At 41.1% G+C, this 21,881-nt stretch overlaps 1 protein-coding gene across 1 annotated transcript in view; it reads right to left on the reverse strand.

Annotated features, from left to right (window-relative positions):
* plxnb2a.1 (plexin b2a, tandem duplicate 1) overlaps nt 1–21,881 on the reverse strand; it is a 225,575-nt gene that overhangs the window by 6,996 nt on the left and 196,698 nt on the right. The window contains exons 21-37 of the mRNA XM_005750859.1: nt 19,811–19,947; nt 19,372–19,554; nt 18,243–18,354; nt 15,462–15,677; nt 15,286–15,369; nt 11,746–11,841; nt 11,158–11,294; nt 10,965–11,065; nt 8,416–8,645; nt 8,089–8,270; nt 7,931–7,997; nt 5,901–6,047; nt 5,571–5,648; nt 5,208–5,286; nt 1,684–1,784; nt 296–377; nt 31–182 (exon numbers count right to left, since the gene is read on the reverse strand). Coding sequence (XP_005750916.1) covers nt 31–182; nt 296–377; nt 1,684–1,784; nt 5,208–5,286; nt 5,571–5,648; nt 5,901–6,047; nt 7,931–7,997; nt 8,089–8,270; nt 8,416–8,645; nt 10,965–11,065; nt 11,158–11,294; nt 11,746–11,841; nt 15,286–15,369; nt 15,462–15,677; nt 18,243–18,354; nt 19,372–19,554; nt 19,811–19,947 — 2,184 coding nt within the window. The remainder of the gene's footprint in view (nt 1–30; nt 183–295; nt 378–1,683; nt 1,785–5,207; nt 5,287–5,570; nt 5,649–5,900; nt 6,048–7,930; nt 7,998–8,088; nt 8,271–8,415; nt 8,646–10,964; nt 11,066–11,157; nt 11,295–11,745; nt 11,842–15,285; nt 15,370–15,461; nt 15,678–18,242; nt 18,355–19,371; nt 19,555–19,810; nt 19,948–21,881) is intronic.

Genomic DNA, 21,881 nt, shown 5'->3' on the forward strand with positions numbered 1-21,881 from the left:
AACATCTGCAGTGAAACTGCACAGCTGTACCTTAACAGACAGAAGCCTCGTCAGGTAGATCTCTGTGATTGCTTTGGTCATCGCTTTGTCCTTCATGCTGCCTCGCTTCGACTTCACCTCGTCAATTTCATCTGGCTGTCTCACCAGGTGGAAAGTGTTATCGTCCTCCAGCAGGGCGTTTTCTGCAGGTGAGACAGGACTGCATGAAGTTGATGTGTTTTTTTCACTCATGTGCATTTAAAAGTTGCAGAAAAAGTGTGTGTGTGTGTGCGTGTGCGTGTGCGTGTGGACGTACTCTCTTCATGGCTGTCTTGGTGCTGGTGGAAAGACTGTGTGTGCAAAACTCTGGACAGCACCAACGTGGCGTTGTCTCGAACCTGTAAGACAGGAAATCGGTTAGAAATTGAGGGAAGTGATGATTTTCTGTCTCACTGCAGCGTTCTCAATAAACAAATTTTCCTTAAATGTCAGAAGGGAGAGTGGACTGGACTGGCGTTTTAATTCCTGCTGGTCTTCGTGCAGCACGAGTCTCGAGAGGCTCGCCATTTCTCTACGCTTCCACTTGTTGGTGATTTTGGTGCAGAAGTAAAGAGCTCAGCTCAACACAGAGAAACAGACATGATTAAAAACACCCAGAGAGCGCAGAGGGAACACCAACTTGCTCAGGACCCCAACATTCCTATGGAACAGGTGAGGGTGTACTTACTTAGTTTTTCACATGACTTTAGTTTACATGTGAAAAAGAAAATCAATAACTGCACTGGTGCTGAACGGCACTAATCTACATTAAAATTGCTGTGCAAAAACATTTTGACCAAAATAAAAACAGACAAGCCCAAGAAGGAAACAACAAAGGTAAATAAAATAGATACATTTAGGATAGATGAGGAAAAGTTAATTGATTGCATGTTCTCTGCTTCCACAGTCCACATGTGTATTAAAGTAACTGGTGATTCTACACTGTGCTGAACGTGAGTGTGAATGGTTGTGTTTCTCTGAGTTAGCCCTGGCGACCTATCCACGATGTAACCTGACTCTCACCCAGTGAAAGCTGAGTTGGGCTCCAGCCCCATCGGATAAGCGCTTAAGAAACAGATAGATAAAACACGATAAAAGGTTAACGTCTGAACTGATTTAGGAGAAGATCCTTTTTCTGTGAGTATCGTCTGCAGGCGTCCTGCATTGGATGGGCAGTAACACACTAATAATATTATTCATCTAATAATATAAAAAAATGTTTTTTAAATGATGCCACATTAACACTTTTACCCAGGATTACCAAAGCATTCATGACCTCAGTGCATGTGATGAGTGTAAATCTTCATCCTGATGAGTAAAGACTTCAGTTCAGGGATTTCTGGGACAGTTTTCTCTTATTTGACGGCCTCATGAGACAAACAGGTAATTCTTGAGTGATGTTGGACTTTTTAAACCGCTCCACTGCATGTAGGACAGTTTCAGTCCACGGAGATGCATTTAACCTTGTTTGTACAGGATCACAGCAGCAGCGGAGGGAGGTGTGGCATCGCTGTGCTTGCTTGCAATTGACCTCATCTTTAACAAACAGCAGTTTAACCATCAGGAAATGACAGGAAGTGTTTGGTAATAAGACACTCAGCAGGATGAAGGAAAAGGGGAAACAACACAGGGCAGAAATAGGCATGTGCAGCAGGTGGAACTCACGTTGTAATGAGCCAGTGTGTTGAGTCTCTTCCAGCGTCCTTCCTTCTGGGATGTGAGGTCGAGGTCAGAAAGGATCTGACCCGTGGAGCCGGGACGCCACTCTGCAGGGACAAGCAGAAGGAAATTAACATGTAATTTAGCATAAAAGTGATGGTGTGCCAACCTGATCCATGTGTGTGAATCATTGTAGGTACAGTGGGATATGCTCCTACCATCACTCCTCTCAACACTTATTGTGTTCAATAGGTTGCCCAGTATTGGATATTTCTGATGAGGGATGGGATAGGTCCAAAGTACCTGGGCTTAAATCTACACCTTGCGGATGATTCAGATGGTTTCTTACACACAGCTAAGAAAAAGGAAGTTATGCCCATAAAAATCTTGATTGGATGATCCATCAGTCAGACTGATCGACAAACCAAAGTGACCACAGGGCAGCCTGGCCGTGATAGATTCCCATGTTAGCAACATAAGACTAAATACTCCACAGAGAAAGAGGCAGACTGATGCCAGTTTATCTTGTTACCTTGGAAATGGTCACTTTGAAAATGGCTTTGGTCTCACAATCAGTTGTCGTCTTCAAAGCAACGTTGGCGCACCAAGATGGCGATAAAGTGGTATCAAGACTGAGGCAGCCTGCTAACAGTCTGCTATGGGTTTGTGAATGAATGCACTCAAATCAGCAATTACATGCAGTTAATTTGTGATAATAGAGTTATTTATTGTGATAAACAATCGTGGCTCAAGAGTTGGGAGTTCGCCTTGTAATCGGAAGGTTGCTGGTTCGAGCCCCGGCTTGGACAGTCTCGGTCGTTGTGTCCTTGGGCAAGACACTTCACCCGTTGCCTACTGGTGGTGGTCAGAGGGCCCGGTGGCGCCAGTGTCCAGCAGCCTCGCCTCTGTCAGTGCGCCCCAGGGTGGCTGTGGCTACAATGTAGCTTGCCATCACCAGTGTGTGAATGTGTGTGTGAATGGGTGGATGACTGGATATGTAAAGCGCTTTGGGGTCCTTAAGGACTAGTAAAGCGCTATATAAATACAGGCCATTTATTTTTACCATAAACTGGCACTTTTAACTAAAACGTTCAGAGTCAAATTATTCTACAAATAGTCACGGTGACGAAGAATGGCCATCCAACTACAAAATGACACAGGCAACCAGTCCAGTTCCCTTTTGCAAAGAGGCGTGTCCCAGACGAGTTGTGCTCATAGACCGATTCAGATAGTTTGCAACATGTCGGCAACCTGGATGGGTGAGGTTGAGGCACACTTAACCGCCAATCACCAGAATTACTTGTAATCGCTCGCTAACAGCAAAAAATAAAAAAAAAAACAGCAACAAAAACACCCAAAACTTTCCTCAACAGAAAGTAGAAGGCCCAAACACTAATGTACTAAGAACTAATGAAATCAAAGACCCGCTGAGTCGGTACAATCTTAATTCAGACATTTTTGTAAACATATTCAGGTTGCCTGTCAGCAGCAAACAAGCAATAAACAACAGAGTCCACAACAGACCCATTTGGCTCCCAAATGACCTTTTGAAAAGCCCACAGCATCATCAATTACCTGACAGCAAAACAATCAATAAAAGCAGAATGCAGCGCCCATCAGGCCGACCCAATCTAGCACCAGCTTAGGAACAAGTCAGCGATAGTTAACATGTGGTTAGGCGACTTTTGCCATCTTTGAAAAGTTCGTGGATGAAAAACTCTGGCAGGTACTCACATTCAGAAAAGCACTTAGCAGAAGATCAAATGATTATCATCAGTCTGTCATCACACCTCTATAGCAGCAGCATTACAACCTACTGAAGTCCGGGGAGAAGAAAATGGATTCTGTTTTGAATTTTGTGAGATTCCAGCTGTTTGCCGGATAAAAACTCTGCTGCAGTGGATGGAAATGCAGCCGTAGAAAGGACACATGCTGCTCAATATTACATCTTAAAACTTCCTGTTTGAAGTGGTGAATTATTCCTGTACTTTCATACCCAGCAATAACTGTTTGAAAGTTTACACGGCACACACTAGAATGGCTGTTATATGTGATTCAGCTGCAGTGGGAATTCTCTGTGGGATTAATGAAATTCTCTGTCTCAGGATGCTACGGGGTATTTAAGGTCAACCCTGAAATCCAGCTAATCCTTATTCACAGCACGTCTCACTTCCCTTATAGAAGCCTTGTAGTCTTTTAGTGGCCTGACAGACCTGTTTAAACATCACTGCAGCTTCATGCTTAATCTTTACAATCAAGTTAAAACATCTGGGTGTGTGGCATCTGGAGGGAGGGACTATTAAAGGGAAAGAAACACTTTTTTCCAAAACCTGCATCTGTGTGAGGCTAATCTGATGTAGAGGATGACCTGTTTTCTCCTTGCAGTACTTAAACTGTCAGTGAAATGCAAACGTGAATCATTAACTGGCGAAGAGTCGTTCACATTCTTTACAGAATTATTTTATTTCTGCCACATTAGAGGGTTTTCCAGCATGAACGGCCTGCTGGACTAACATAGATTAGACCCTTTAAATTTTATTTATTTTTTAACCATTCAGAGATGCTCTTGCTGGTATGTTTCAGATCATACCTCAGCAGGCCACAAACTGATGGCCAGAGATTCTCCTTCAGGATTTTCTGGTAGAGAGCAGGATTCATGTTTCCATCAACTACGGCAAGTCGTCCTGAAGCAGTGAAGAAGCCCCAGACCATCACACTACCACCACCATGTTTAGCTGCTGGTATGATGTTCTTTTTATGAAATGCTGTATTAGGTTTAATCCAGATGTAACGGGACTCAAATTTCATAAAGAAAGTTCAGCTTTTGTCTCGCCAATCCACAAAGTTTTTCCCCCCAAACTTTTGGGGATCATCCAGATGTTTTTTGGTAAATATGAGACAAGCCTTTCTGTTCTTTTTGGTCAGCAGTGCTTTTCTCCTTGAACTCTCCCATTGTTGCCATTTTGCACAGTTTCTTTCTTATTGTTGAATCCTGAACTCTGACCTTAACTGAGAGGCCTGCAGTTCTTTAGATGTTGTTCTGGGTTCATTTGTGACTTCTTGGATGAGTCATGGATGAGCTCTTGGAGTAATTTTGGTCGGCCAGTCACTCCTGGGACTTTTCTTAATTTGTGGATAATGGTGCCGTGGATAGACTTTCCCATCAGTTTCTTAACATTGTGGCATGATCATGTCACTTTTTGTTATGTTTTAGTCTACTTCACCTTGTAAAACAGGTTCTAGTTTAGTGATTACTGGATTCACTCATAGTAATCTGATCTGTAGACTGACAGCTGTTCGAGGTGTGCAGCTCAGGAAAGGACACACGTGAGGAAAACAGGACTTATTTAGGTGACATTATAGTTTTAAGGTCTATCTAAAGGTCAAAAAAGCTAAATATTCTTTATATACTCCACCCCCACCACCACAAATATTGTTGTAACCCAGGAGTTTAAGATGCTGAACGCTGGGTGTAATGATCAATAATTTGTATTTTTCCTAGCTGCTTAATGATTGTTTTTGTTTCTTACCCAGTGCAACACTCTCCACCTTTGGTCTCTGAGAATACGGCAGATTTCTGTACACCTGATCGATGATCTTCTCTTTCACCTGCAGAGCACAAAATTACAAATTCATCTGCCATAATGTCAACTCAAAACACAGACAATGATATCTCATTCACATTTATTAGCTGCAGAATATCGACAGACAGAAGTTTTGCAACTACCTCAAACTATTCTAGACATTCGATCAGTTTTAAGAACAAAGTGCAGGGTGGCAGGGAAAGATACGGCAAAGCTTCTCTTCATTTTTAAACTCAGCCAGAGATCAAACAGTCCTGACGACAACGACCAAAAAAAAATTTAACTCTGAAAATAGAAGAAGATTCTCACCTGGGAGATTGTGTCACAGTTCAACACCTTCACCGGAGTCACATCTGGTCCCTCCCCATGCACCAACACCTGCAAAGTCTGACAGCACAAACACACCGGGAAGATGCAAGAAGGTAAAAGTGGAGCCACAGTGAAGGCTTGTTTTCATTATGCAACCAACGACCCAAAGCATGACTCATTCTGGAGCTGGGGGTCTGCTCTGATGGACAACTGACACACCTCCCTCTCCCTGGCTGCTGCTGCTATCAAACCGGTGAGATACATAATCTCTCCAACTTAACGTGTGTGTGAAGGAAGACTGCACACTGCGGTGCTTTTGTTCATACTGACCAGCACAGAGTACTCGACGTCATCTCCCAACAGTCCCGTGTCGTTCAGCGTGTATTTGGCCTTCTTCATCTTGGCATCCACGGGACCCTTCTCAATCTGGTGCTTCAAGGCCTTGAACAGTTTGTACAGAGGCTCTCCTGCCGTGTCCTGAAACAGAGACATCAACGTCTTAAAAAAAAGAGTTAAGGTCTCATAAAAATCTAGTATCGTTCTTTTATAAATAAGCCATAACTCTCATCTGCGCTATTTACTATGGATTACCAAAGATTTCTAGTAGTAAAAACCCAGCAGTCCACTGACCCTAACATGACCATTGAATTTGTGTTTAAAATGTTTTTTGATTGATGTATACTAAGAACAATGGAAAAGTCCAATGAATCCAGTGAACATGAGAGAAAGACAATTGGCAGATTTACACAAAGTTTCTTGGAGCCAAGTCTTAATAACTGCAGATTGCAAGATGATCAGTTAAAAACAACTTTCCGGAAGTACAAGTTACACAGATGTGTCACTACTTTGCCAAGGTCTCAAAGAAGATCCAAACTGCCACTCTCGGATGATACGAAACTGGTTAGGATGCTGAGAAATAGCCCTGCTGGACAACAGCGTCACTGCCCACAGGAAAAGAGTTTTACATTACCGTGCGCTGAGAGAAAAATCTGAGCTGCCCTGAAATCGACACCTTCAAGGTCGACTGAAATTTTGTAGCTGCACACACGGATGATCTAAATGTCTTTGAGAAAAGTTTTATGTTTTGCCACAATGATGAGATGTATGTTTGAACACTGTTCCAACTGTCAAGGATGGTGGTGTAGCACCACGCTCTGGGTTGGTACAAAGTCCAAAATCACCACTCATGCCCATGAGGAGTAGCTGTAAACTTCTGATCACAACTGTACGGGCCTTTAATTACTGATTCAATATTGACTGTTTGTGTTTGTGTGCTAGCCCTATGACAGACTGGGGAATTGACCACCCACTGACAGCTGGTAAAAGCTCCAGCATTCCCAACAACCCTGAGTTGGATAACTGGTTAAGAAAATATATCTATGTATATTTATTAATAACAAGTGTAACTGTTTACTAAAGTTAAATATCAATTTATACAGTATTTTTATTAACTGTGTTCATCATAATAGTAGAATTTAAGGTTTATTAAATATAAAAAGGAGACAAAGAAGGTTGTTTTCTCACTATTGAAATTATTAAAGTACTTATATTTTATAATTTGTCAGTTTTCTCTGACAAATTATGCCAAACTGCCCCCCCTCCAAAAAAAAGAAAAAGAAAAAGAAAACAAAAAACCCCATTACATACAGAATGAAAGACAAACAAAAGAGTTTTGAAAAAGGACTGCAGACCCTTTTGTATTATGTGGAAGCTTTGGATCTGTCAGGGTGTCAGTCACAACAGACGTTTCTTTATTTTAGTTGTTAGTTGCAGGTTTTTTCTGCTTTTTGAACTGCTGAACAGATCTTTTTTCTTTATGTGAATTTTCACATTTTGTTTTCTTTGTGAAAAGTGAGAGGCAGTTTGTTATTCTTTTTTTGTCTTGCGGGTTTCCTGTCGTTCAGATTTAGTATCCTGCTGTTTGAATTCGAACTCTCTGGATATGTTCAACTTTTTAGTTTGGGTCATAAATACATTCACAGCACAACTGCTGGTCTCTATGAAAACAAAAAGCATGTCTGTGGTGTAAACTTTCTCTGGAGCTGAAGCATGAACTGTGTTTATTATGAGTGGGTTAAATTATAGAAACTAATGCACAGCGTATCTGCAGCTGCTGTCAGAGTAAACAGCAAAAATCCCAAATTGGTCAAAACAAAACACACACCAAGCACAAAATACAGGTTTAAGATCTGCTTTCAGTAGGAAGGAAAGTTTATTAGAGTCAATTATAACTGAGGAACAAAGAGGAGAGGCAGAAAAAAGCAGGAAAGAGAAACAGATCGAAGAGACAAGGACATAAAAACAAATCGAAGGAAAGGAATGTGTGACACGGAGTAAGTGAAAAAGAAAATCAGTGTTACCCTGAGGAACTGATAGAGGCAGATGGACATCCAATTACAAAGCATCCTCTCCACCACTGTCTCTGACCTAGATACACAAACAGAGGGAGACATTAGATCACTTTTCCATCACTACGACATTCACAGAATAAACCACCGAGTCTCTGTCCTGTCTTCACCTCCTGAGCATGAGTTTGGGGTTTTTGTTCTGCACATGCTCGTCCATCAGCTCCAGCAGCAGCGTCCTCATGATGTCCGTGTAATACTCCAGTTTGCCGTGCAGCGCCACCGTCAACAGAGAGGCGAAATAACCCCGAGACCGGGCGTTAAAGTCTGGACGTCTCTCCAGCGTGTGGATAAACTACACATATGACAGTAAATTTAATGATAATAACTACATGAATAGAAATAGATACAAAGACAGAAAAATAAGCAGGAAAAAATAAAAATGAGCTGGAAGAAGAATAAGAGAAAGAGGAAAATTCACTTCAAATCTTCAAACTCACATTTATGAGAAACGTTTTGCTGTTCAGCAGGTTGGAGAACTGGTTGAGTGCCTGAGCCACAGTGGCCCTGCGGGCTTCTGGGATTTGTAGTTTTCCCGTGATCATGGGGTCATTGGCGCCGTCCTTGGAGGGCAGGAAGAAATTTCGGTTGGTGTAGGTTTTGTAGTCCAGGAAGGGGATGCGACCTTCGCTCAGGTCACTGGTGTGGTCTTCCATTTCAATCATGAGATCTGATAGAGACAAAAAGGAAAACCATCAGAAAATGTGTGAAAACATGTTAAAACAAGAAGTAGTGCAGGAAATAGATTAAAGCAGAAGGAATATTCTTTTCTTAATTTCTTCTTCTGCTGTATGTATATATTCATATATACTGCGACAATAATGTTTAGATCACACATTTCCAATAATCTGTTTATGTACTGCTCTAGTTACAGAGTTCCAGGCAGCTTTTCCACTCTTGGCTCTGTATGATGTCAATAAGAGTTGATATTGCTGACATCGCAGGTCAGAAGAAAACTGGCTTAAATAGAAAGGAGCACAAACTGAAGGCTTCACTGAGGGTCAGGACAAGATAAAGAAGCATTATTTTGAACTGAGGATCATGCTAAGCTACTCTAGTGAAGTCCACACACTTGACTGTTTAAGAAGGGACCAGTGTATCTTGAATTTTTTCTCTTTATTTAAAATTTATTTGATTGACATTTTCAAAAGCTTTTCATGAGGCGTTCAGAGAACTTTGGTAATGTAGGCCCATGTCTCCATGCTTTCATATCTTGTAAATATGCAGAGCACTCACTTCATTAGAAGGAAATCCTAATTTCATTTTATTTGAACCTCGAGATGCAATGGCACTCATGTAGAGAGACTTTGATTTCCAGCATTGGTGCATCAAATGCAAATGGTTTGGTCTTATTGGACACTCAAAGCATGTGACACAAATTCCAATGCATTTTTCCAGCAGTCCCAATTATAACTTCAAGGAAGCGACATCCTCAGACTACACAAATCGAGGTGGCTGCTATTTAAAATGTGTATAAAGTGGTCTTTAATTTGCTGTGGAGGACATGGCCGTGAAAATCTTTGGCTCAGAGACACGACAGGGCTTTTAAAACTATCAAAAGAACAGGGGCTTACATTTATGGGGAAACTACTGTTAAGTTTTATGACTGCTTGTTATTTGGAATTTAGAATGAGCGGATTTAATTGGATGGAGCAGAAACATACTTGGGTCCATGACTTAATTGGCTCTGCTTACCGCTGGATTCTTAGATCATTAGAAAATCCCTGCCTGATAAATAAGGCCAGAGCTTAAGGACAAAAACAATCCTGATTATTCTCAGCTGCAGACAACTTTAGTCAGACTGTACTCACTTTTCCAGCTAAAGAAAAGGCTTTGAAAGACTGGAAGAGATCAATAAGTTAGAGGTTATAGTCATAGGAGAGAACTTGTAAGTGGTATTGTGTGTAGGAAAATTCAGGAAAATTATAGGAACATTTCATGGTAGGTAACAGTCACCCTGAGCGCTTTATGTTTGTTTTTTCGCTTTGTTATTGCACCTTTTGTCACCACGAAAATCATTAGTGCGTCTCTCACATCTCTGATGGTAAACCAATGTGAAGACTCCCATTAATCAGCATGAGCTAATTAAGCAGCTCTCACATATAAACAAGAAAAAACAAGCTGTAACTGTAATTAAGAAGCGTAACATAAACAAATGGAATAGCCAAACTTCTTTATGTTCAAAATGCAGATATTTTGAAGTTAACAAACTCAAATGGCAGCAGATACGGTATGCACCAACACCACAGTGGTGTACCAAGAATGGGAAAAGATTATAGGCGCATTCACACTGGAGAAACACCTCGCCTCTGTAAGTACTGGAAGAAGACTGAGCCACCCATGGGCTTCAAAGCTTCATCAGAGGACTCATATTTTAATGATTTTCTTGAACCAGTCCATTAATTAAAGTGTGTTTATTTGTCTCCATCTTTATAAATATGAACACCTGACTGAATATTCCTGCTCTCAGGGCCTGCTGACCTAAACAGAGTTCCTTGTCAGGCGTCAGATGAAGCCAAAAAAGCTCCACCGAAGGCCTGAATGGAAAGATTCTGATGTTTGAGCCAAAGCGCTGCACGATCTGCTGACCTCTGCTGGCAGAGGTTCACAGAGTGCCAAAGTGGTGATGTGCTCCAATCTGTGAACCCAACGGGTGACGAGATGCAGACAAAATTCAGCTTTGTACATGGAAGTACACAGAGTTTACAGCCAGGTTCAGTCTTTAAGAGAGTCAGTGTCTATACTGTAAGTTAATTGATGAATGTCTTCTTTTAATGTTAATGTCCATTGCTTCTTTTAAACCTTTTAAAGCTCCACCGCCATCACTTCTTCCAGAGATAAGAACAGACTTGTACAGTTCTGAAAATGCTGAGACACTTCCATCAAAACCAAACAATAATTCATAACAGACATGTACACGGCTTCAGTGATCACTCTCGCCACAAACACCAGACCTGTGACTTCACAGCTTTCAGGTGAGGCTCAGTACCTGTGAACTCTTTCTTGCAGCGATCTCGGACACTCTCCTCCAGATTCTCCAGCTGGTGCTTCACCTTCTCGTATTCCCGTTCTGCCTGCTGACTCTTCCTCCTGTTTGTTTACAGACCCAAAAAGCAAAAGGGAGCGTGTTTATTGGCACACGCAACAATTAATTTGTCTGTTTGACCTCATATTCTTCTAACCTGTAGCAGTAGACTGACACGGCGATGAACAGCAGCATCGGTATGATCACCGCCGGGATGATTATAGCCAGAGGAATGTCGTCTTTTCTTGAGTAGTAGACCGAACCCACAACCCACTCGCCGTGGCCAAATTTCACCTGGAGACAGACAACATGCTGCTGAACCTGAAAGCTCTCCTCTCTCTGTTTTATATCTTCATTGTTGTAAACATTTTCTTCCATATGAGACTCAGTGGATCTGCTTCTTAAACTCTGATGTAGTCTTGTCCTACTGAAGGCTTAACACAAACCATATTCTTTCACTGCTGAGCGTTAACATGGAAAGTAAGTGAAAAGCTTGAGATAAAAAACTCTTTTGCAAGCACGTCCTGTGCCAAGATCAGCAGGGTTAACCCAGCATGTTATTTGATATGAAGAGAACCCGCGTGGTAACATCACACCAAAGAGCCCGGTGTGGGTTTGCTGTGAAGCAACAGTGCTGCTCTTTTACAGGATCTGAAAGACTAGCGTAAGAAGCTCTGTACTTTCCCTATGTCCTTCAGTAGCATCATTCCTGGCTGCCAAAGTGCTTAAAACGTCACATGCTCACCACCAGCTCCAGCAGGTCGTTGACTGTGTCTCTGCGCTGACGTTTAGATCTGGCTCTGGGCTGGGATGAAGGCGCCTCCAGTATCAGCTTATCATCCTGTACCGGGCCCACAGGAATGAAGAGTCACACAGGTGAACTAAACACATTGCTTAGTGGAGCATCACTAAATATACTACACAGATTCTGATAAATGTTCACAGTTTTTTGGAGTCACAATAACAAAACAGTTTGTTTGGAACATATTTGATCAGCTGGTCTCTGAATGCTATTGACACCCTTTTCTCAACGAGAAGTCTGGGCTCGGGAGAGCCCGAGTGCCCTGGAGGGACTTTCCCTGCCGGATACACGATGGACGGGTGGCAGACATGGAGGATCGTGTGCCTGGCGGGACTGTCGATCGAGGACGCTGAAGATATCTACCTATTCGGAACCATGATAACAGGGTTCTTGCTGATCGGAGCTGGCTTGGCCCTGGCTTATCAGAGAATTAAGAAAGCGGAACTGGCTGTTCAAACACCCCCAAGGCTGCCCGCTGGGATTGAAACGATGGGACGAGGTGCGACTTCTCAGAATGGGCTCACTGAATGCAGCATGGTTAAGAGCTTGGAGGCGCTAACGGCTGCAGTGAAGTCTCAGAATAACACCTCTGAGCGTATATTGGATTACATCAGGGAAGAATCAACTCAGAACAACACCTCTGGGCGGAAGCTGGATTACATCGCGGATCAGTTGGCTGCAGTTGTGCGGTCTCAGAATCTGCTCTGTGAGCAAAAGAGTGAAAAGACCACGGAATTGAAGGTAAATAACATCACGGAGAAACTTGCAGGTATCCAACGGGAGATTGAGAGACCAGTGTCGGTGTCGGAGTGTTAAAAACAGCATGAAATTCTCATGAGTTGTTTGTAAAAGAAAATTCACCATTATAATGCGGATACCCCTTCGGCGCCAGCTGTGGGCTCAAGGCCGGAGCTGAACAAAACTCCCTGATAACGACTGTGTTGAGTCTGTTCCTTCCCATTCCCTACAAGGCCACCTGGGTTGGCTGGAAGACTGTTTACTTAGCCTGGCAGGGCGAAGGACACTGTCTCAGCTGAACTCTGGACACGCACACACATACATATACTGATAAGCACTCACTGACGCATCACCCTCCCTACCCAGGATCCAGCGCCACCTCCAACGCTTACCTCCCCTCTGATGTGGACATCGGGTCAGTTGGAGGCACAGTGGAAAGATTGCAGATCAGATGTACACACTGGAACTCTTTCCCATGTTGCTGTCTGTGTTTATTGTGCTATGGTGTGTTGATATCTGTGCATTCCTGTATTATCCTTCTGTGTTACACATTTCGTTGTTTTTTTTCCTCGCTACATGGCCTGACCTGTGTCCCCAATGTGATGTTTGTGTATTGTATGTACGATCGGCAAGGTCTGTCATCTCGGTTGTGGGCAAAAGACCTGCAACTGACAAATAAAGGCTATCTCATCTCTCATCTCATTTCCCCTCTTTTTTCCTTACCTGATAATTTTGCAGCCCCTCAGATTGATCTTGGTATTCAAAAAACAAAATCTATAAACCAGCACGTTTCATTCACTTTATCAATTTAAAGTGCAAGAGAAGGGAACAGAAAGGGAGGTAGCAACAGCTGCGATTAGCACAATAATTTCTGTTGGTTTAATCGTTTTACACCCACTGCAGTCAATTAACTGCCTGTATGCTGCTTCTGTTCTCAACTACAAGAAGAAACACTTTCATAAAAATTAAAGGGGACCTATTAGTTTCACTTATCTTCTGTACTAATGCAAAAGTCTTGAGTCATCCTTCATTTCTTAGCAAACAAATACAAATACAAGGCCAAAATTCAACTGTAGTGAGCCTGAAATTCTTTATTCTTCAACACGGCTTGAGTTTTCTAAAACCGACTGAAGTAAATGAAGTAGTCTTTAGGAATAGTTCTCCAGGCTTCTTGAAGGACATTCAAAGCTCTTCTTTGATGGTTCTGCCGTTTGTTCTGTTCCCTCTCAAGATGATTCCACACTGCTTCAACAACGCTGTGGTCTGTGCTCTGGTATGCTTTTACTGCATTAAGAGTGTGTTTGAGATCATTCTCATACTGAAGAATGGTACGTTTCCTTAAGAACGGCTTCTTGACAGCTGCCCTTCCACTGAGAACATTTCTGATGAGGCTTCAATAAACAGCAGATGGATCATCTGAAGGTCAAGATGTTTCTCTCAGGTCCTACATCACGTGTTTGCTCATTTTTTTCCCCTGTTTCTTAAGGACACAACTTTCAGATGTGGATCACATGCTGTAGATTGTTTTTTTTTAAGGCTCACTATCTCTTCTTTTGTCAAATATATCAAGATACACTTGACACCATCTTGAAATATGGCAGGTTTCAAGCCAATAGTTCTTTGGGAATCACTTAGTTAGTGGAAGAATATTTTATGTCTGTCGAATGGGGTCAAATTGAGAATTTTTTTAGTGATTTAACTGAAGAAATGGGAACAAATTACGTATTTTGCAACAGCCTGCTAGTAACGATTTGATTCTTTGCTAACAACATTGGTTCATCCCACGAGTTAGGTGCCTTTTTATGCTTGAGTGATTCACAGGTCAGAGTTAAGGTGCTGTGACCAACAAGCATTCGTCTGAAAATGGGCAGGTACAAGAACTGGATTGAAAGTGAGTAAAAAAGCAGCCGATGCTCCGCCCAAAAAACAAAAAAGGTGAAAGATCTTCAGAAAGTCTGGAGAACAAGAAAACCAGGACCATTTTAAAATAACAAGAAGTTCTGGCTCCTTGGAAGCAACATAAAGAGGTTTTTGCTCAGTATCCAAATAGATATTTATAACAGAGTGGCCAAAATGTCAACCAATCAGATCAAAACATTCTTAGAAATATTGATTTCTGTTTTTGGAAGCCAGCAGAGGGGCAAGAGGGAGCCCACAGGGATGGCAGGTCTTAAAGAAAAACAGGCTAAAACGGCTTGTTTTAGATGAGTGAGGATTTTTTCTCTTTAATCTGTATGATGCAAAAACTAAAATCCAAGTAGAGTCCAAAAATATAAGGAGCTGGAATGTGACACAACACGCTACATTAACTAAAAGGAAATTGTGGTGTTTGTTTTGCTCATACAACAAAAGCAGATAAACCGAGAGGAAATATGTTTTAGCTGTATTTTCACATGGTGCATCAGAACTAAAGCTTTGGAAGATGTTTTGTTTTTGTCATCGTAACATCTTTGCAGTCTACTCATCAAGAGACGGCGCCTCCACTGAATTGTTTCCAAAGGAGAGATCAAGCGTTGAGTGTGTCCTAATGCTGCATTTTTAGAAGCCTGTATGTCTGTGGGAAGACAGACGTGGCAGACTCATACTCATACTCTCAGTTTAGCCAACAGCCACGCAGTGTTAGACATGGATAACACGACCGTCTCATATCTCCACATTTCATAAAAAGTGAACATTAGCTCCATGTTTACAGTGTAAACTTATTATAAAGCCATTATAAACTTTCCTCAAACAGACAGTGTTTACCTGCAGTATGTTTACGTGACATGAGGCATCTCCAACAAACGCCTGGGCCTCTTTGGCTGTCATCGCCTTGGAGAAACCCCAACCCTGGCAAAAGTGAGAAAATGAGAGTGAGCTCCATTTACAGAAAAATAGTCAAAGAGGGGATTTTAAGAGCATCTCTAGCAATCAGTGCTCACAGTCACGATGATAATGCCGGTCTCTGTGATGACGTTCCTGGCGAGCTCGTTGAAGGTGGGGTTGGGGTGATAGTTGAAGCTCTTCAGCTCCTCGATCACATTGTCCAGCTGGAGGTAAATCCTGAGAGACTGAGAGAGGGTTTCGTAGCTGGAGTTCACTATCGGGGAGTAAAACTGGAGGACTGTGTCGTTCTTGCTCAGAGCCTCCTGCACAAACTAGACAAATAAAAGAAAAAGAGTGAAATTATTCAGAGTGAGAACAGCTGAAGCATGAGCCAGGCGTGTGTAAAGCTCAAAGAATCGGCTTTCTGTAAAAATCTTCTACACCAGACCTAAAACTTTCCCCGGCTTTGGTTGCTTCAAAAACAAAAACACATCTGTCAGCTGATTTAAAAAAAAAAAAAGACTTTATAATGATGTTTTTACTGTGGAGCATTTAGCTTCTATAAAGCCAAAAGTTCCCTGAGAAGGCGGTGGAGACCAAAATAGGAGCTACAAGGATACAAGGAGATACCTAGTAGATAACAGGGCTGTCAGATAATTCCTGGCTGTACAACCAAACAATCAGAGTCAGGTATATAGGTTGTTTCAACCTCCAAGTGTCCCAGCGAGTAATGGCAGGTGTTCAATATATAACGCATTTAATTATTTTGTTTGTTTTCAGTAGCTGGTGAACACTGAGTGTGTGGAGACCAAAAACAGAGCTTAAAAAAGTGAAAAGGAGGCTGCCCTCTCTGAGCTCTGTGCTTTTGTTGGATTGTTGGATTTCTATTCATTACAAGTCTTTAGCTTAGAGTTTAAAGTGTCAAGAGATGACTACCATACATGGACAAAAACAAGGAACCCAAAAAGAGTTTTTATTCTTCATTAAATATGAAGTCTAGCTTGCCAAAATTCATTATTGAAATGGTGTCAGATTGACAGCAGAATGTCCAATAAAATCTACATATTCAAATACAGAAAACAGCCTCTTTTCTGCTGCCCTCGAGTGGACAAAAAATCTATTATTGTCAGATTAAATTCAGCTTTTTCTATTTTAACCTGCAGACAGTTTGATGGCAGTGAATCACAGCGCAGGTTTAACTTTTTCTTCATATTTCCTCCTCCTCTGTCTCTTTCCCATACTCCTTTTTCTCCCCCCTCTCTGCCTCCCCACTGAGTCTCCCTCTCTTTCTTCCCGGTTCAGACAGCAGCTTTTGATGAAGTGACAATAAAACGACTTCACCTCCTCTCCCCTGCAGTGAATCTTTCCTAAGAGTCTCTGTCACTCAAAGCTATTCAGCAGTGAAATAGCAGCGTTGCTCTGTTCCCTCAGTCTCAGGCTTTTGGCTCGGCGAGAACAAGCGGCAGATGAGGCTGCAGACTGACGTACATCAAGCTGACACTCTGCATTTATTAAAAACATCCTCACAGTCACACTGACTGCACATTTCGCCCCAAGTAATTCTAAAGAAACGTGGTCTTACCGTCTCTCGCGATGGATGTTTTCTCACAAAGATCAAAATATAAGACGAAAACGGTGAATACTTGGCTATTTTTAGCAATTATTTGTTCATTTAAATTGTAGAACACTGCGCTGTCAGTAAAACTGGCCACATATTGTAATGCCTTACTAGTTATAATAAAGACACACTCTACGTATGCCCCTGTTGAGTCACAATTTACCCAGACACTACAGATCTAAATGAACAGTTTTGCTGATGTCCACTAACATACAATGTTCCAGATTCACACAAATACAATGACACATGTATTTTAACCCATTCAATATGACATTTTTAAATGAAAGCAAATACAATTTTCTAAAGAACACACAACAGCAGCGTTAATTTTTACGGAAATTTAAAGAAAAGATGAATTAAGGGTAATTGGTCATTTATTTTTTCTTGTGGGAAATGAAGTTGAATCGGTTTTTGCAAATTCTTATTCTTCGATTTGACACTCCTTTATTTCACTATTAAGTGCTTAAGCTACTGTATTGTTATGCTTGTGTTGGTACACTGATACACTTCATCATGTTGACAAAAAAACAAAACAAACACAAGAAGCAGAATAATCAGATACCATTTAGCACTTTGCTAGGTGCTTATTAGGTATATTATTACTTATGAGAGCTTAATAATACATCACACATAATTCCACTGTAGTAGATATAAATCAGTTACACATTCAGGCAACTCGTCTCCAAACATCTGCAGGAATCACAGACATTTTTGCAAAGGTTTCTTAATAACTGCAGTGTCATTTATAAACCAACTGCAAACATGTTGCAATTAAATGAGTCTGTTTGTGCCAATGAGCACAGCTCGTCTGCAACAAGTCTCTTTACAGAAAAGGGCTCTTAACTCAACTATAATACTGATTGTATGAAGCTATATTCCTGTATGAAAGCAGGGTTTGCTGAGTGCCTTTGTCATTTGTCATAAATGTAACTATTTGTGGAAGATTTCTGAATTTCCGTTTCAAATTTTTGAGGTATTGGCTGGCTGGATGTAAGTAGTTAATGAGAAATTATCTGCATGCTGCTGATCTGTCAGTTAATGTCCATATTACCACAAATACACTGCCAATTTTACCCCATTTAATTGCAAACTGACTGCTTTCTAGCGATTTTATTGCCACTTTGATGCCTCAGTGACAGTAACTGACAGTGAGTGGCCACAGACCTGATCCCCGTCTTCAAAGCAACCATTTCAAAGGCAACAAGGCTGCAAGTTCATTTAGGTTGCAAGGCTGTCTCCAACCACTGCTTTTTCGTAGTGTGATGACACCAGCTCTTACCTCTTCAGGCGGTGAATTGTGTGAAAACTCGTCAGGGGAGGGCTGGACTTTCATCATGGCTCTCTGGATGAGATCAAACCCGCTTCCAGACACCACAATCTTTCGACCACCGCTACACAAAAATAATAAAGAATAAGCTTTTAAACAATTTTAAGGACTTGGATGTACATCTGGGCGAGGTTTTAGCTTCACTCCATCTCTTTATTTTCTCAAATGCTTAATAACAGCAAATTTAAATGTAAGTGAGACAACTTCATTACATCCTTTAACCTCAACACAAAAATGCCTCACATGGAGTACTTTATGTTTCTGGCTTTGTTGTTTTCTTTTTACAGAGGTTTTATTCGAATAAGGCTGGTACTGGTACTGATGCTGTACCAGTCAAAGGCTTAGAGAGCAGTTGGCAACCAGCTGGAAAACTCCCTGCAGTTAATGTTGCTAGGTGAAAATGGTCACAGAGGTATTGTTAAACCAAAAACCTCTGTGGCAGAATCCTGCAGCCACCCACAGTTTGCAAGATGCCGACTTGTATCCAAACACTCACTAGCTATCCACTAAAGGTTTGAGGCTAACTGGAAATAAAGACGATTCACCTTCAAAGTAAAAATGGTGCCTTTCAAATGTGTTGATTACAGTGGTGAGGCATAACTTTCTACTTTGAAGGTGAACAGTTTCCATCCTCCTCCTGTTTGTATTGCTCTTTTTCAAGTTGCACTACCGATTGGTTATTAGTTAGCAAGTATTTGCAACATGGCGTGCTCCATGAAAACTATAGGTGACTGCGCCAATCTGCTGCTCTGGGTCACTTCCAGTGCTGCTTGTAGTTTTAGATCCATCTCTGGAATCCCAGATATAACCACTTACATGTGTCTGTAATTTGAATACACGCCTCATCCAACTTCCATTCCAAACTCAAAAACCCAAATTTTATTTTGAGAGACTGATTTCAAAGCAGCAGCGGTCAAGCAACGCACAAGGTGATGACCTTTAAAGATACACAGATCAAATTTACAATTTACAAGTTTACAATTTTCTTGAATTCATCATCTACATCTGTGTCAGGCGTCCTTTTGAGGGCTGTTACTCACTCAAACAAGCAAAACTGTGCGTGTGATGTGTTCACACTCACCATATGAAGCTGGCTTTGGGGTTATATTCTGTGATCTTGGGGTTTTCCGAATACTGATAGGCTCCGTGGATGTCTTTGGTGGTGTTCGTCCCGTATTTCACAGTCACTGTTAAGCGGTCCGATGGGACCTTCTGCCCACGATACCTGCCAGTCTTACAGGTAATCTCTGTGCCGAATGAAAGGCTGAAGAGGAGGAAGGAAGAGTAAGAACAAAGGCTGACTCGAGAAACAAGAAAAGCAATACGATCCCTAAATGGATGGAAAAAGTTCATGAACTCTGTGAAACAGTGCGACTGACTCATTTTCTATGTTGTATTTACTGATCTTGAAGAACCAAAAGAAAATATTTATGAATATAAATGAGTTTCAGGTCCATCTATTCTCTTTATTTTTTTGTTTCTGGTTCCATTTGCATTTTCCTTTACCAGGTGCCACTTACACTTCACAGGGAACTCCTCCCACTGTCACAGCAACGTCCTCTTTAGTCGCCGTGTCCAGGTCTTTGCCTCCGATCGTGATCACCGTCCCTCCAGCTGCTGGACCCCTCTCTGGCATGACTGTTCTCGGTTCGGGGTCCTGCACAGAAAACAGGGAGAAAATGACCAAACTCAGTAACTTTAATGGGAATATGCTGCAATTTTCATACAATGTGTGGACACTTTCTATTACAGAGGCTACTATGCATGTACATACATTTCATATATTCATTTAATCATATTTGTGTCTTTTTACGTTTCTACATTTTGTACATTTACTTTAGCAGTTTGGAAAAAAAAAGTTCAGATCACGTTTGACTGAATAGGTAAGGAAATTATTTGCCTTCTTTTCTACCTGATATAATGACGAAAATACTGACTTTAGGACGGATCACATAAGAGCAGCGGTCCCCAACCCCCGGGCCGAGTCGTTTGAGGCTTGGGTGTGAAATGTATGGTTTTCAGGATTTTTATCGGTTTTTAGCATTATTTTATGATTTTTATCGTTAACTCTGTTTTCCTGGGTCTTTTCATGTGTGTTATGAATAAATCTTATTTTTTCGGTACCGATACTATTTTTTTTGTTGTATTTATCCGCGACACCTTAAAGGCCAGTCTGTGAAAATATTGTTGGGCATAAACCCGCCCGTGGCGCAAAAAAGGTTGGAGACCGCTGCATAAGAGTGTATATGTAATAAATGTTAATAAACTCTACAGTTGGAACACAAGCACGGACGTCCGCTGTGTTTGTGTTTTATTTCATCATTTTTTGCTTTGATTAAAAACGTTAAGCACATTAGAGTAATCATGTTTTAATTTAACTGTAATAAAAGCAAACAAGTGAATCTATTCTACTAATGAACAACAAAATCAGCCCATTTGTTTACCAACTGAAGGTTTTACTGAAGGATCAAACAGTTAGAGGACAATTTACATCTGTTGATAAGAACGCTGCATTTATAAAAACCTCTCAACAGGCTAAGTCTATAGGAGGCTACTCCAGATGGCTGCTACTTAAATGCCGGCACCATAAACATATGCTGCACCACCTGGCTGTAAGAGCAAAGCAGCAGGTTCAGGTACACCATGTACAAAACCACACTTTAGCTTGTTAACATTATGAAACCAACAGAGTGATCGGCTGCAGTCAGAACTGCTTCATTATAGCGAAACCATGTACCTGTGTTACTGTAATTACTGAATTTATGTGATAAAAACCTTAAAAACTGGACAATTTGCCAAATCTTTATACATATTCTTCAAGTTAAGAATGATTCAAGTAATTTGTATTTTGTGGGGGATTTTTAAATCAATTTGAAATTTTAATTTTACACTTTTTGTGGAAATATGTTGCAAAAAAATACATTTTATTTTTCAAAATACATTTTACAAAATGACTCTTCAAACTTATGTTTGATTTAGAACTCGCTGCCTGGGGGCCACTTGTAGCCCACATCACCCCTACTTGCAGTCCGTATATGGACATGAAGAAATGTAATACAATTTGGCCCTTGAAGTAACTTTTTTGTTAGGGAGGATTTATTTGTTGGTGAATGCAATGTTAAAATAAGCTCTTTAAAAAGCAAAAAGTTATTTAATATGAAGACAATATAAGCAGGGAGTACAAACATGTTGAGGGTTTGGTAGTTCAGTGAGAGAGTTATTTGTAAAGAAAACAATTTTCACTAGCAGTCAAAAACTAACGCGTACACTTATGTTTGCATTTTTATTTTGTTAAATACGAACAAAACAGAAGTGTTGCCACGTGTCTGCCCAGAAAGAGAGGACCAATTTGTTTATTTGGTAGTTCAATGAAAAGCTTTAGTTAGTTAAGAGTGAGAAAAAAAATTGCCCACACGTTTTCAGTTTGGTCTTGTTATGCAATATTTGAAAGTTTAAAAAAACAAACAAAACACTAAAATGGTAAATGGCCTGTATTTATATGGCGCTTTACTAGTCCCTAAGGACCCCAAAGCGCTTTACATATCCAGTCATCCACACATTCACACACACATTCACACACTGGTGATGGCA

Source organism: Pundamilia nyererei, unplaced genomic scaffold, assembly GCF_000239375.1.
Source record: "Pundamilia nyererei isolate P.nyererei 1_Seehausen unplaced genomic scaffold, PunNye1.0 scaffold00291, whole genome shotgun sequence".
NCBI classification, from domain to species: domain Eukaryota; kingdom Metazoa; phylum Chordata; class Actinopteri; order Cichliformes; family Cichlidae; genus Pundamilia; species Pundamilia nyererei.